The sequence below is a fragment of the Microcebus murinus genome, chromosome X (assembly GCF_040939455.1).
Source record: "Microcebus murinus isolate Inina chromosome X, M.murinus_Inina_mat1.0, whole genome shotgun sequence".
NCBI classification, from domain to species: Eukaryota; Metazoa; Chordata; class Mammalia; order Primates; family Cheirogaleidae; genus Microcebus; species Microcebus murinus.
This window is the reverse complement of record NC_134136.1, coordinates 59,433,570-59,444,632: the sequence shown is the minus strand read 5'-3', so window position 1 is coordinate 59,444,632 and position 11,063 is coordinate 59,433,570. Positions and strand designations below refer to the sequence as shown.

Sequence of the window (11,063 nt, the reverse complement as noted above, 5' to 3'; positions counted from 1 at the left end):
GTGGGGGGCGGCGGGCAGGCTCCCCGCAGACTCTGAGGAGGAGGGGAGGAAGGAGGAGCCCGGCGGGGCGTGTCTCGCGAGGGAGCGCAGCGCGCCTGGCGCGGCCCCCTAGGAAGTGGATTTGGCCGCTCCGGATCCAAGCCCGTTTCCAGGTTTTCTACCGGCCCGGCCCAGCGTGCTCCCGCCTGTCTCCGGCCCCCCCGCCGCCCGCCCCCTTCCCCTTAGTGCCGCCCGCTTGGCCAAGTTTGCTGAGCGTCGCCGCGCACGCCGGCCAGTCAATCAGCGGCAGAGCTGAGAAGGGCACAGCCGCGCGGCCGAGGGCAGAGTGAGTAGAGCCCAGTCAAGCCAGGCGAGCGGACCAGCGCCGGGCAGCCCGAGCAGCGCGCAGCGAGCGCCCGCCGCCACCGCCGCCCACACCCTCCGCGGTCCCCGCGGCGCCTGCCACCTTCCCCTCCTTCCTCGCGCCCCTGCCTCGCCGGCCGCCCGGCCAGCTTGCCCTGTTTGCTGCCCCGCGGTGCCCCGAGGTCACCGGCCTGCCCCTCTGCTACGCTGGGCCGCGCGCCGCCTCCACGCCCTCCTCCTTCTCCCCCAGCCAGGCGCCTGGCACCGGGGACCGTTGCCTGACGCGAGGCCCAGCTCCACTTTTCGCCCCGCGCCTCCTTCTCCTGCTCTCCTCCTCCTCCTCCACCAACTCCAACTCCTTTGCCCTCTAGCTCCACTTGCGAGCCCCCGACTCTGCGCTCCTCGGCCCGCTCTCGCAGCGCCGCTTCGTGTCCCACCCCGTCCCGTCCCAAAGGTGGGAGCGCGTCCGCCCCGGCCCGCACCATGGCACGGTTCGGCTTGCCCGCGCTTCTCTGCACCCTGGCCGTGCTCAGCGCCGCACTGCTGGCTGCTGAGCTCAAGTCGAAAAGTTGCTCGGAAGTGCGAAGTCTCTACGTGTCCAAAGGCTTCGACAAGAACGATGCCCCGCTCCACGAGATCAACGGTAGGTGGGAACCCCCGGGCGGCAGGTATAGAGGCGTAGGCACCCTGGGCAGAAGGCCGCAGACCCTCTCCCCCGCCCCACCACCCCGTGCGCTGGACACAGGTAGCCGACCGGCAGCAATGGGCAGTGGAGAGAGCGAGCAGAGCGAGCCAGCCCCAGCGCAGAGCGTTCCCCGCGGGCGCGCCCGGGGCGGCCCCCCAACCTCGCCTGCACTGGGAGCAGAGGGGCGCCGCGGAGTTGCCTAGTGCCACTCTAGAGCTCTGCTTCCATCCCTCCATCTCACCGCCCCTTGCAGTTTTCAAGGTCCCAGGAAGCCCCTGAAGACTCTGACCCTCAGAAGCGCATGTCACTGGTTCCCTAGCGTTTTCCGGGTTGAACTCCTTACTGGGCTCCCCGCTTTGTTGTGTGAGTTATGAGAGGCCGGGTAGGGGTGAGGGGGAACCTCCTAGAGCTTGCCAGATTCTGGGGGTCTCAAAACGTGAAACTTGAATTAATATTTCATTGATGTTCTTTTAAACCACCCCCCCTTCTACCACTGACACGAATTAGGAGTTTTAGTAGCTGCAAAGGCTTTAGAAGTCGCCTTTTAAAAGCAACCGACTCCTCCATTCTCTACCTCTCAAAATCCTGACTTTTGGAAACTCTCCTGCTTTCCGGAAGGTATTGCACTAGAAGGGTATTTTTCCTCCTTTCTTTTTTCTCGCCTCATTTTAAGGGTTAATTGCACATTCAATTACAGACCTTTGAAAGGACTGATTACAGGAAACCTGAATCTCAGTTTAGAGATGGTTATGCAAATGGGACGGCTTAGCCAGTGAAAAAGTTCACCAGATTTAGGCGCTGGGGGGGGTGCTTGGGGTATTTGTGAAAACCCTTCTGGGAGCGCTGGGGAGGCGGCGTCCCAGGGGGCGCCCTCTGTCCCTCCTCATTAGGCCTGCGGCGGTGCCCAGGCGGGTCCTCGGCGAGTAGCACTCACTAATTCACAGTGGGCCAACTGTTGCGCTCCACCCCGCGGGCCGGCAACGGCGCAGGTAGCCCTTTCCCCCTGGGGATTCCGAAAGAACCATGAATCTGGTTGGTTGGTGGCCAGCTTAACCCAAAGGGAGGAGTAAGAGATTCTAAGCCCCAGGGGCTAAGCCTCTATTCCCAACCTTTCGTGGAATGAGCGGAGCTCGCCTTTGCCTCTGCGGTGCTGGTCTCCGGGTGGGGCGGACAAGGGGCTGGTAGCCAGCAAAGGAAATACTGTAATTTCAACTAGGCATTTCCAATGGCTTAGGAAGACTTGGGGGGGGGTGTCATTTTTTGGAAGGGCTATTAATAACCTTGGAGATTAAGTGCAGTCATCAATTACGTATAAATTACTAAGGTAATTGAGGGAAGTTGCTGGGCACTTTCGGAGTGTAACTGGCATCTGTCTAGAAATAAAATCGAAGAAATTGCTGGAGCAGTCCAGGCGCCCACTGCACCTTGGCAGTTATCAAATAACTTGCACAATACTGATTAGAGACTGTTTGCCCTTCAGCTGCCTGTCTTTTTGGGAACTCAAGTATGTCCTCACAGTGGCACGATTTTATTGGTTGTAGAGTCCTGAAAAGCCCTCTTTCTTCCCCCTCTTCCTCCCGCCCCACCAGAAAAAGTGAAGTGAACCAGCAGCCGCCGAAGCTTGGGGGCTCCACAGGTCAGACCTAGTGTCTTTGTGCCCTGCACAGTTTGGGCCTGGGCACAGCGGAGATGATTGGCGTGAAGGTTACAGTTGTCATTCCCACATTTTGAAGGGCTAGATGCAGCTATGCACTTAATGGGAATGTGACAAGGTTTCATCTTCTGCTCATGCAAACAATATGTGCCTTTCAGATGGACTGGAGGCATTCAGGGAGTGGGTTGTGAAATCACCCTCCCCACTTTCTCCAACTTAGCTGTGTAGTCTCCTAGTGGCAGGGCACCTTCCCCAGCCAGCATCTCAGGGAAAAGGAAGCTTGAAGGGTGCTCAGGGACTCAGGGCTAGGTGTTTCCTTTGATTGTCATCATTCCCAGAAAACACCTGAGGTATATTTTTGCATAAATGTCTATCTGGATATTTCGCCTCTGGAACGATGGGAGAGTTATTAGTGACCAGCAGCAGGAAATGGAAGCTAATGTGCTCACACCCAAGACATTTTATTCTTTTTGTCTTGTCCTTCATCTCCCTCCCAGGGCTGCTGCTTTTATTTCCCCTTTTGAATGACCTACTGGACTGCATTCTCCTGAGGAACAAAGGAAGTGCCTTTTTAGCTGGAATCCTTGGAAGACCACCAAGGACTTTAGCTCATGCAGTGCAATTTCGCACCACTTTCAACAATAACAAAAATGCATGACTGAATGGCTCAAAAATGTGGAGTGTTAGAGGCATTCATTTGAGTCTAGGACACTGTCACAACACAGACAGACCCAAGTAAATACCTTTAGATGGCCAGTATAGAAACAGGCGTAATCTTTACCATCACCCTGGCCTCTCCAGATGCATATATTAGTCTTGTCTTCTCTGGGTTACACTCAGATGATTTTTGGTCATTTTAGGGGAGATAGTCAATATAGTGACTTGTATTCAGCCTAGGTCTGAATGAATTAATTGCCAGGCACTTTCCCTTGGGGGGAGGGTATATTTTTTTCCTTGGGGGGAGGGTTTATTTTTTTTTGCGCAAATATCCAGTATTGTTTTGTAGCCAAAGGGTGGCAAATTCTGGGTGCCTAGTCCATTGGCTTAGCCCAAGTTTAAGGTTTTATTCCCAATAGTCTTGCACTTGCGTTCTAGAGGTTTGAACAGGCTTTATGAATATTCCATGTTCTGAAAGAGTCTCATTCTTTATAGATCATAATTAACATGATCTCATATGCTCTCAAGGATGTCAGAGAGTAAGTACATCATGCTGCCAGGGCTTCCCACTGAGGTCCTGCATTGCCTATCTATCTGCTTGACCCCTGTACTTTTCAAATAATGGGGAGCCCAGATGCCACGATCAAAAAAAAAATCTTTAACACAAAGGGTATGTTTTTGTTCAGCTTTCAGCTGCCATATATTTTTGAGCCCCTACTATGTGCAGTGTCCTGTGCTTGGCAACGTGGAGGCAGCAAGAAGGGCAGGAGGGGCCTCTGCCACTAGGACCTTTCCTGGTAGTAGGGAGATAAGCCAGGCACACACATAACTGGAATACAACGCAATGTGTGAGTACCATAAGAGTGACACAGTGAAAAGAAGAGAGTGTCCAGGCAGTTCCAAGTGAGAAGAGATTTGGGGCTTTAATATTATAGAGTATTAACTAGGTAATGCAGTTCACAAGTAAAAACAAGAATACTAACGATAAGCTTAAAGATCTTAGTTTCATTGTACCTCCCTCCATAAAGACAGAGGATAAAAGTAAATGCAACAAATGGTATTTTATTACTAATCTGGTCTCTGCTGAAATTTTTTTTTATTGAGACAGAGTCTCACTCTGTTGTCCTGGCTATAGTACCATGGCATCAGCCTAGCTCACAGCAACCTCAAACTCCTGGGCTCAAGGGATCCTCCTGCCTCAGCCTCCCAAGTAGCTGAGACTACAGGTGTGTGCCACCATGCCTGGCTAATTTTTTTCTATATATTTGGTTTCTATTTTTAGTAGAGATGGGATCTCACTCTTGCTCAGGCTGGTTTTGAACTCCTGACCTTGAGCGATCCACCCACCTCAGCCTCCCAGAGTGCTAGGATTACAGGCGTGAGCCACTGAGCTGGGCCTGAAATTGTTTTTAAGAGTGTGGCAGTTGATGAGAAAAGTTCTTGAGCTTGTCCCTTTCACAGTGATATTGACCAATACGCAGGAGAACTTTGCTTGACCCCTGTACTTTTCAAATAATGGGGAGCCCAGATGCCACGATCAAAAAAAAAAAAACTTTAACATAAAGGGTACGTTTTTGTTCAGCTTTCAGCTGCCATATATTTTTGAGCCCCTACTGTGTGCAGTGTCCTGTGCTTGGCAACATGGAGGCAGTAAGAAGGGCAGGAGGGGCCTCTGCCACTAGGACCTTTCCTGGTAGTAGGGAGATAAGCCAGGCACACACATAACGGAATACAACGCAATGTGTGAGTACCATAAGAGTGACACAGTGAAAAGAAGGGAGTGCCCAGGCAGTTCCAAGTGAGAAGAGATTTGGGGCTTTAATATTATAGAGTATTAACTAGGTAATGCAGTTCACTAGTAAAAGCAAAAATACTAACGATAAGCTTAAAGATCTTAGTTTCATTGTACCTCCCTCCATAAAGATAGAAGATAAAAGTATATGCAACAAATGGCATTTTATTACTAATCTGATCTCTGCTGAAATTGTTAAGAGTGTGGCAGTTGATGAGAAAAGTTTTTGAGCTCCTCCTTTTCACAATGATATTGACCAATACCCAGGAGAACTTTGGTTGACCCCTGTACTTTTCAAATAATGGAGAGTTGTGGTTTTGGAGTTTTTGTTTCTTGTTTGCACCCACACCCACAAATGCACATGCACAGAGGATTCTGGGAATCACATAAACCATGTTAGAATTACATAGAAAAACGTGTGTGTGTATGTGTGTGTATTGGAGAGGTAGCAGTACTTTCCTTTCTAATACTGAGCTGATTATATATAAGACACACAGCCTGTCTCTTCAAGATTTGTATTCCCCCCCCCCCTGGTCTCCACCTTAAGTAAATGGGTAGGATTTTGCAATGAACTTTGTTCTGTTGGAATTATCAGTTTGGCTATGTGTCTCACTTGAGGAGAGGGTCTGATTAAGCCACAGGGCCTGTCACTGTAGAAATTGCCCTAAGTAGTTACAGAACTATGCCTTGGACATGCTCCAGAAAGAGCTTAGTAAAAGTTCTGGATTATGTGGCTCAATCTCTAGTTAGAACATAGAGATATAAAATGTTTGATTCAGCATAACTACTGTTTTCCTGTTTTGTTTGGTTCACATTGAGTTGCATGCAATTTCAGGATTAACTGGAGGCTAGACTGAGGAATGAGAAAGGAAGTTTTTTGTTACCTGTGCAAGGGACACAGCATTGGTATTAATCCGAGTCAGTTGGAAGTTAGTCTTTCTGGCTCCCCAACAATATTAACTGTTTTAGCACTGAGGTTTGTTCCCATTTAGATTAAAAAATGCGTTTTGGTCTCATGATCAGAGCTAATAGCTATTGAGTACTTTGCCTGGGCCTGGCCCTATGCTAAGGACTTCACATGATTGTCTCATTTAAAGCCCACAACAACCATATAATATCAGAATTATCATCATCATCTCCATTTTACAGACAAGGAAACTGAGATTCAAAAGGATTAAGAAATATAGTCACAGTCTTACAGCTGTGGCAAGAGGTAGGATTTGAACCTAGGGGTTTTTCTTCCTTCACTCATCATTATGTTTAATCACATGGCTAAATACAGCTTCATTTCTTTTTTTTTAATTTCAAACTATTAAGGGAGTATAAATGTAGACTTACCATTTGATCCAGTAATACCCACTACTGGGTATCTACCCAAAGGAAAATAAGTCATTTTATCAAAAAGACACCTGCATATGAATGTTTATCTTGGCACAATTCATGATTGTAAAGATGGGGAATCAATCTAAGTGCCCATCAATTCATGAGTACAAAAAAATACGCGCGTGTGCGCGCAGGTGTGTGTGTATATGCACAAATGCACACGTATACCATGGAGTAGTATTCAGCCATAAAAAGGAATGAAATAATGTCTTTTGCAGCAACATGGAGGAACCTAGGTTTTATCTGACTCAGAGTATAGTTTGTTATGTTGTACATGGTAAAAAGGTGCCTTCTCTACTTGCGTAGAAGTTGTATAAATATAAGCTATTAGAGGACCTTCATTAACTGGTAAGAGACCATCATGACCATATTTTCACACTGTAGTAGAGAGGATCCAATCACATCCTTTGCAGGCAAAATGTCAAATCCAGACATAAACAATATAGTTAATAGTAGAAGGAATATAAATAGTATTTTCTGGGTAATGGGGAGCCAGTGAGGGTTTCTGAGTAGGGGAATGTCATCAGTCTTAAGCTGTTTTAGGAAGATAACTAGTGGCACTTTGAGTTAAGGGTTAGTGAGGCAAGAGATAAAGTCAGGGAGATCTTTTAGGAGGTGTTTTAAATAGTGCTTAACTGGCCTGCTTACTTCTTGTTTGTTGCCCTCCTCTTCCATCCTGAACCATGCCAGCTGAATTTCCTCACATCACTGCTTTGATTAGAGTCTTTGAGCTTCAGTGGCTCCAAGTATCTCATGGTACTTCTTCCATTAAGTTATTTCTGAACTCTGCAGGGTTATGTGCCTTCGTCCTCCTGATTCCCTGCTTGAACCAGATGCATGGTCTTTATACATAACTAACTGCCTTGTATTACAGTTAACTGTCGGTATGGGCACATAATTGTCTTCTCTCCTCAAATGTAAGCAACCTGAGGGCAGAGGTGGCAGTTCCTTGCATTTTCTGTGCCCAACAGTACCACATGTGGTAGCTCGGTGCAATATTTGTCAAACAAGTGGAGGAATAACATAGACAATTCTATTGCATGCATTCTCTGTCAGGACACCGGTGCTATAATGGGATTATACTGTCTTGATGATAGATTGTCATCCCCATGGTCTGCTGATCTCCCAGGAATCTTCTGGATCTAAACACTTTGAAGTGAGATAAATTTAAAGTAAATCTCCATGATATGTTGGTATAACTTGGAGAGCATTTTTATGCTTTTTGGGGAGTACTTGTCTTTACCACTTCATTAATATCCAAGTGCTTATAGGAATTTTTCAGAAAGATTGAGCATTTTATTTTCCTTCATGCTTTTTGACATATAGTTCTTTAAAGAACAGTTGAGACTCTTGTGATTAGGCAATTTAGAGCAAATTTACCACATTAGATTCAGAACATAGAGCTTGTTCAGTACACGTGAGCTACCTTTTAACAAACCAAATATCTTCAGTTTATTGTCTTTGCTGAGGAGAAGAACACAGGCTTAAGGGTATCAGAATATTTTTTATAAATAAGCAGACACACTAAAATAAGAACAGGTAAGAACTAGCATTTTCAATTCCACTTGGTTAACATCTGTTGCTTACTACAGAGAACATGAAAGTGCAGAAAATTCACGAAGCGATTCCATCCTGGAGGTAATTTGAAATATTATATTTAAGTTCTGATGCATTTAATTCAGCAATCTGGTGGAAGAGAAAAATCAAAGAGATCCATCAGCCAGGTATTCAACTTTTGAAAAAGAAACTCTTAACAAATGTTAGAAATTAGGGAAAAAAATTGAAGAGTTAAAGTCAATAACCTCCAGGAAGCCTGGAAACTATGTAAAAACATCTTATTGGAAGCCCAGATAAATGTGTGCCAGACATCAAAAAGACCAGCTGCTTGGGGGAAGAAAAAAAGAACCCTGCATGACTAACTGGCAGAGTAAAAGAGGCTGCTTCAGGGGAAAAGGCATCTTTTACAAAATGGAAAGGGTTTAAGCCAGAAGAGAGAAGTCCACTAGGTATGGCAAGACAGGTACAAACTAAAAATTAAGTGGACTGACAGAATTGGAGGTAAACCTTGCAAGGGATTTGAAAGAAGGTCTATGTGACGGTACCAGTGAAAAGGGTAGACTGAGTCCAACCTATCAAAGAAGAAGAAACAATATGGCTTCTTTAAGGGAGAACCATGCCTGTTCAATTTTCCATAGTTCTTTGCTAGTAAAGAAGCATATAGATACAGGAGAACACACATACGTAGTTTAGGTTTTCAGAAATTATGCAATGGGATTCCAAGGCAAAGAAAATTCAGAAAGTAAATTTACTTTGGGGTAGGTGGGAATATTGGGGGAGGAGAGAGAAGAAACTCCATTGACTTAGATGGAGTATTTTACATGGAGAGGGCATGGTTTCTTGGAATGAGTATTTCTAGCCTAACTCTGTTTGATAAGGTTCTTCCTTCTTTGAAAAATGAGGGTGAGGGTGTTAGAATGCTAGATTCAATCAGTGGTTCTCAGCCCTGGCTATACATTGAACCACCTGGGGAACTTTTAAAATACACTAATGTGTGGGTACCATCCCAGACCAATTAAATCATACTTTCTGGGGGTGGGGCTAGGTCATGGTGTTTTTAAAAAGCTCCCCAGTGGTTCTAATGAGCAGCCACAGTTGAGAACCACTACCCTGAATGATCACTGAGGTCCCTTCCATCTCTGAGTTCTGTGATTCTAAAATTTCTGGTGAAATTCATCACAAAGTGTTGTCTCAGATGAGAGCTCTGATTTAGACTCAGTGCATGCTTGTTTTAATTTTGGCTAACTTGAATTTAAGAGAAAGATCTGCCAAACTTGGGAGAATATTTTTAAATCAAAATACAAATATGAGCCCTAACTAGTGATGCTTTGCTGTAGGTTGAGACGTAAGACAAGGACATTGAGAGTACTTTGGAGAGAATTAGAAAGGAATCCAGTGTTACTGTCATTTATTGATTAAGTGTCAGTGTGTTAGGTGATATTTCTTCCCGTTCTCTTTATTGATAACATAAAAAATCTCTTTATCCCTTGCTTTAATGTCCTCTTTGCCATGTGTTTATTCTCTTCAAGTATCTTATCAAGAAATAGAAGTACAGTAAATCCCCAGGCTTCTGGCTGGCACCACCATCTAGAACACAGCTGGGAATGTGGAAGTAAGCAGAAAAACTAAATGATGGAAACAGCTGTCATAAAAAGCCCATGCATTCTACTTGGAGAAAAGACCTTCAGAATTTATCATCAGCAATCATTGAATAGCTCCTATGTGCAGAGCAGTGCGCTAGGTGCTGGGGATTCCAAGAGGTGTCAAATAGGAATCAAGCTTTTGAGGAGATTACATTCAAATTAGGTAGATAGGGTTTATACCCGAGAAGATAATTATCTAGTTTCCTAGTCCATGGCTGATTAGAAGTAGCAAGTGGTACTGGTTGAGAGTGGTGGAGGCATCAAAGGGAAGAAGGGATAGTTTTAGATGCAGGTAAGACTTGACATCTGGGAGAAGTAAGAGAGGTTGGTGTGAAACAGGGTGGGGCAGCCAGAAGCTGAACAGTAGACCCAGAACTTGTTTATCTTGGCAGTTTGAGACCTTTTAAGATGTGATAAATGCTCAAAGGCACCTTTGTAACTGTAACCTTCAAGGGTAGTAGTATATTTCAGGGCAGCATTAAATGTGTTTGGTATATTCTGATTTGAAAATTCAGAAAGTATATTTTTTTAGAAAGAGTTCATTTGGAAATATGAAAACTGCTCTTAAAAGAAGGGAAAGTTCAGTTAACTTAGACATTTACCTATTTAGAGCACCCAGTTTCCTAACAGTGCTGGATCAATAAGGAGTCATTTTATGTGCTGCTTTGTTTTTTTATTTAAAAAAATAAGTTAAAGGCTTATTCCTGGAGTAGATATTTCTGTTCATCCTGGTATGGTCTAATTGTGTCCTCCCCAAATTCATAAGTTGAAATCCTAATCCCCAAGGTGATGGATGGTATTAGGAGGTGGGGACTCTGGGATATGAGCCTTCATGAATGGGATTAGTGGCCTTATGAAAGAGGCCCCAGAAAGATCCCTTGCCACTTATGGCATTTGAAACTATGGTGAAAAGATGGCTCTCTGTGAAGAAATAGGCCCTCACCAGACACAAAATCTGCCAGCATCTTGATCTTGGACTTCCCAGCCTCCAGAAGTGTGAGTAATAAATTTCTGTTGTTTGTAAGTCACTCAATCTATGGTATTTTGTTATAGCAGCCCAAAGAGACTAACACTGTCCCTTTTAAAATTTAATTTATTTATTTTAAGCTATTTAATTTACTTCTAACTTTCTAGTACATTCATTCCTTAGATACCTAAGTAAGAAAGGGAAAAGGAAAATACCTTCTTTTTTTTACCCCTTAACCTAGAATGTGGTCCTCTTTCTTCGTTTGCTTGGATGTGGGAGCTTAGTGTTTCATGTGGTTTGTTTTAATCCTGGTAGACAAATGGTTGCTTCTTCTTAACATTGTTTGTTCCAGACTTTAGCACGAACTTGGCTGTGCCTGCAGA

At 45.1% G+C, this 11,063-nt stretch overlaps 1 protein-coding gene across 1 annotated transcript in view; it reads left to right on the top strand.

Annotated features, from left to right (window-relative positions):
* The first annotated feature begins 227 nt into the window (after positions 1-227).
* Positions 228-11,063, top strand: part of GPC4 (glypican 4) — a 104,430-nt gene continuing 93,594 nt past the window's right edge. Inside the window, exons 1-2 of the mRNA XM_012764773.2 lie at positions 228-325; positions 714-985. Of these exons, the coding sequence (XP_012620227.1) occupies positions 826-985 (160 nt within the window). The 5' untranslated portion in view covers positions 228-325; positions 714-825. The remainder of the gene's footprint in view (positions 326-713; positions 986-11,063) is intronic.